The sequence below is a fragment of the Hyposmocoma kahamanoa genome, unplaced genomic scaffold (genome assembly GCF_003589595.1).
Source record: "Hyposmocoma kahamanoa isolate Upper Pololo Valley unplaced genomic scaffold, ASM358959v1 119, whole genome shotgun sequence".
Classification (NCBI taxonomy): Eukaryota; Metazoa; Arthropoda; class Insecta; order Lepidoptera; family Cosmopterigidae; genus Hyposmocoma; species Hyposmocoma kahamanoa.
In genome coordinates, this window is record NW_020653409.1 from 2115744 (window position 1) to 2120006 (window position 4263).

Genomic DNA, 4263 nt, shown 5'->3' on the forward strand with positions numbered 1-4263 from the left:
TTTGTAAGCGCGCCCATATATACAACCAAAATATAAAAATCAAAATTACTTTATACAGAGTGTTTTTTTTTTTAATGAGAATGTTGATATAGATAAATCCGAAACCATAGAAGATACATGGAAACTGTCTTAGGAACTAGTCTTTTTTTTTGTGAAATCAATTTTGCCTTAGTAGATTTTTTGAAAAATGAATAAAATTGATCAATTTTTTTTTTTAGTGCTGATCCACTTAGCTTCATGAAGAGATTTCATTGTATATGAGGAAAAAAATCGGGACAGCAGAATTTGGCCAAATTTCGTTAAATGTTTTTCTTAAAAAATTAATAAAATTGACCATTTTTTTAATGCTGATAAAGTCAGCCTCTTATGAGAATGATTTCATTGAATGGGGCGAAAAAATTATTGACATTTTTTTTAAATATTGATAGACTTCTTATAAGAATGATTTGAAGAATGATTCGGAACAGCCGAAGTTACTGGACGCTTACAGCGGGATTTACAAGCAAATTTTAGTCTCGCGAGATGCTTGTGGACGCGAGTAGACAGGTTATTCGTAAAATACTAACCCCGCAGGACTATATTACTAACATCATAAACAACAACTTTTGTTCCATGACTTGTAATAGTTCATTACATTTGACTATCATACAAAAATAAAAATTTTATTCGTCAAATAGTTTTATTTTGACCGTTATTTTTTATTTATTGTGTCCGTTTCTGAAAATGCCATTTTTTGAATTTTGTTATTTTATTACTCAAAGGAACGATATGGTTAAGTATTTGGCGTAGGCGTATGGCGTATCTAACCCACATTTTCTAACGAGCAGCTGGAACTTATTTGGATGTACACAAATTAGACCCTTAATTAGTTTCATTTTAAAGTACTAAAAACAAATCCATGATATTGTACTCACGTGTGAGATAAGAGGCAGATTCCACGCCGCAGCCAGCTTGGCCTCGGTGTGACAGGTTCCGTCAGGGCCGAAGAACGCCACCACTCCCAGGTCACGCATTTGGGTCATCACTCTGTACAAGGAACATTTCAGTTATTAAAATATTCTTTATGTATACTTATTCCATGTGTATCATCATGTGATGGGTATTGTCACAGAAATTACATGTGCACGACAAGAAGTTAGATAATATTTTTGTTTAAAAGAAAAAAAAAACCGTTAAAGGTGATTTTGTCACTTGAAAGTCATAAAAATAATATGAATTGCATAACACAAATTAAATATATATAGTTTTGAATTTTGTAGAAAGTGCACAGCTTAAGTTTTAAACTCAATTTTAAAACTAGAAAGCAAACTAATCGTGAAAACCTGCAACAAGCTCCTCTGAATTTTTTTACGAAATCGCGCTTACACCTTTTCTACAAAACACCGACAACATTTGAAATTTTACAACTGTGATATTTAAGCATAAGTTACCAACAAATTTTGTTCGTAGAACCCTAAAATCTGTTTCCTGAAAAGTTGTCATTTTACAGATGTGCCCTTGTTACACTAAAGGCCAGCGCAAACCAGCGGACGGCAAGGCAGATGACATTACATTTGTCAATTAATACTCGCATTACATCTTGGCGGCAAAAATAGATAATGTAAGGTGGCAGTACTTCCCTGGACGAACTCTTTAACAAGGAGCTCTACTGCTACTAATATATAAATCATATATATATATATATAACAACAAACCTAATATATACACACCTATTTATGTGGTGGTTTGCATTCTAGCCATATTTACAGAGGTCATTCTATCTCCAAAACTAAACCCAAATTACTAAAAATTAAATCGCAAAAAATGTCATAAATTCAGATTTTTATTTAATTGCGGTAAATAACCATTTGCAATCACTTGATCCAAAAGTCGTGAACTTGCACGGCACGTGCTACCAAAACTTATAGCGCAGCGAGCCAACAAAAGAACCGCCAAAGTGTTGCTATCTCTTTCTCAAACGCATTAAGCGCCCGCTCATCGCGCTCGCTCACGCACTGGAATAAGTGGAACAGACTAGCTCGAGCCCGCCGCAATTCTAGTCTCTCGCGAAAGGCCGCGTGGTTTGTAATATAAACAAGAGTTAGAGCAAAGAACCGCTACCAAGTTCAACAAAACCTGCATTACCATCAAGTAGTGCTCATTATGAACGGTAAGTGCGTGACTATTACTTGTGGAGAGATGTGAAACATTTAGTTTATGCAAAGGAGATTACGATTGTCGAAAACTCGTCTCTGCTTTCAAACTTGTGAAATCAAATGTGCTAGTGATCAGAAAGTTGAAATAAAACTCTCGACAACATGCGAATCTATGCACAGCCGGTGGTGGTGGACACTTGCTAGCAATACTTTCATCTAACCTATAAAGTTGGGAAGTACCAAATCTAAGATACAAAATACTTTTCTAATTAGTGAAGCAGGTGGCAGGGTCACTGCCCGCGCGCGGTGCATACAATTTACAGACAATTTTGCAAAACTTGATATAATTAGCCAGAATATTGAACAGATTTTTTTTTTACTATTTTTAGATGATTTAGCATTATTTCTGTTATTAATTTCTTAAATATGGCGAGAATGCAAATCAACATACTGTATATTTTCTGATGATGATGATGATGATGATGATTATTGCTATGACAAACAATTAAAAAGACAATGTCAGTAAGTCACCTTAGAGAGAGGCTATCTTTGTCCATATGCAACGAAGGTCTCCAGCGCCCGATGTCGGCGGCGACGAACCGCAGCTTCACGCCTGGCAAAAGACTCGGCTCTCTGTTCACGGCCGCCACTGCTAGAGGTAGAGCGCCCAGCACCGTCTGTAAGAAGACGTACATTGTAGAGAAGATTGTATAAAATTGGTCTTGTTCTATAAATAAGAGACTGTGACGTTTCAAATTGCAGAAGTCATAAAAAGTGCATGAAGTCAAAATTATACCTTCCGAATTGCGGACACCAGCGCATTAGGTACATCAAGTACCAAGTATACTTTCCGAAAAACAAAATATTAATAAATCACTGAAATTCAAACCCATATTATGTAAAATAAATCTCTTTGAATAGCAGATTTGATTTCCACTGTAATTGAATTCAAATAAAGTCTACAATAACATCGCTGAAAAATAATTTGGATGTCCTTAAAAGTCTTTAGTTTGACCTTTCATATATGACGTTACAATGTTAACAAGAAACTTTCAACAAAATGCGGTAGGCTATATTTATAAAGTACTTATTCTACATAATTTCCTCTTCTTATACCTGTATAAAATACCGATAATTGGACTACCTTGGAACCTAGTAACAACAGAGCTTTCGAGAGTATCGATACTATTGATATCACAGATCGACTAATACTATTGACTGTTCTACGTATTATAAGAAATGAAACTATTTTTTCGGATTAAAATCGCGTATATTTGTTTTTTCAAACAAACCGACGTTTCGGGCCCTTTTTCGGAAACAGTTTTTTAGTTTAGTTTATTCTAATTTCTATTAATAATTAAAATAAATTGAACTTAATAAAAATTCATCCAATAAAATAATTTGTAAAACTTAATATATTCTTTTTTATATATTAGTTTTCTTTGTAAAATTAAAAATAAGGTATTTAATTAATAACTATTGTAACTATAGTGAAAAAATAGGGTGGTTTGCATCAATATTAGACATAACTGGTTGAAGACTGTACCACCTCAGTCAACCGTGACCATGGGACCTGTAAAGGGCCCGAAACGTCGGTTTGTTTGAAAAAACAAATATACGCGACTTAAATCCGGAAAAATAGTTTCATTTCCTATGTGTAACAATCGCGAAAACCTAAGAACTCGATATGTTCTCCATAGTATCGACGCTATGGAATCCAACACTCTCAGAGTAGTAACTATCGATATAGATGAAACTATCGATTATATCAAGAGCTTTACTATTACAAAAATTAATATTTACTGTAGATCTGTAGTAACGATACTATTGAGTCTAACACAATTTTTTCTACAAAATGAATTACTTGTCGTATTTTAGTTGATGCAATTTTACCTAAAAACGATTATCTCCGCCCTCAAGATTAACATTGGATCTAAACTAAGTGATTAATTACATTTTGTTTGTTCGTCTGTGACTTGTAGAATTTACGTCTCATTTGAGACCAACATTATTTGTTTCTCTCCATAACATATTGAAACTAATGACCAGCAAAACGTCGACGTAAGACGGATTGCCCAAAATTATCAGATCACGACCTTTTGCTATTGAAACTTGATGTTGCCTATTA

At 34.1% G+C, this 4263-nt stretch overlaps 1 protein-coding gene across 1 annotated transcript in view; it reads right to left on the bottom strand.

The window, feature by feature from the left end:
* LOC113240039 (guanylate cyclase 32E) overlaps nucleotides 1–2707 on the bottom strand; it is a 193353-nt gene extending 190646 nt beyond the window's left edge. The window contains exons 1-2 of the mRNA XM_026477244.1: nucleotides 2667–2707; nucleotides 915–1026 (exon numbers count right to left, since the gene is read on the bottom strand). Of these exons, the coding sequence (XP_026333029.1) occupies nucleotides 915–1026; nucleotides 2667–2692 (138 nt within the window). The 5' untranslated portion in view covers nucleotides 2693–2707. The remainder of the gene's footprint in view (nucleotides 1–914; nucleotides 1027–2666) is intronic.
* Between the last annotated feature and the right edge of the window lie 1556 nt (nucleotides 2708–4263).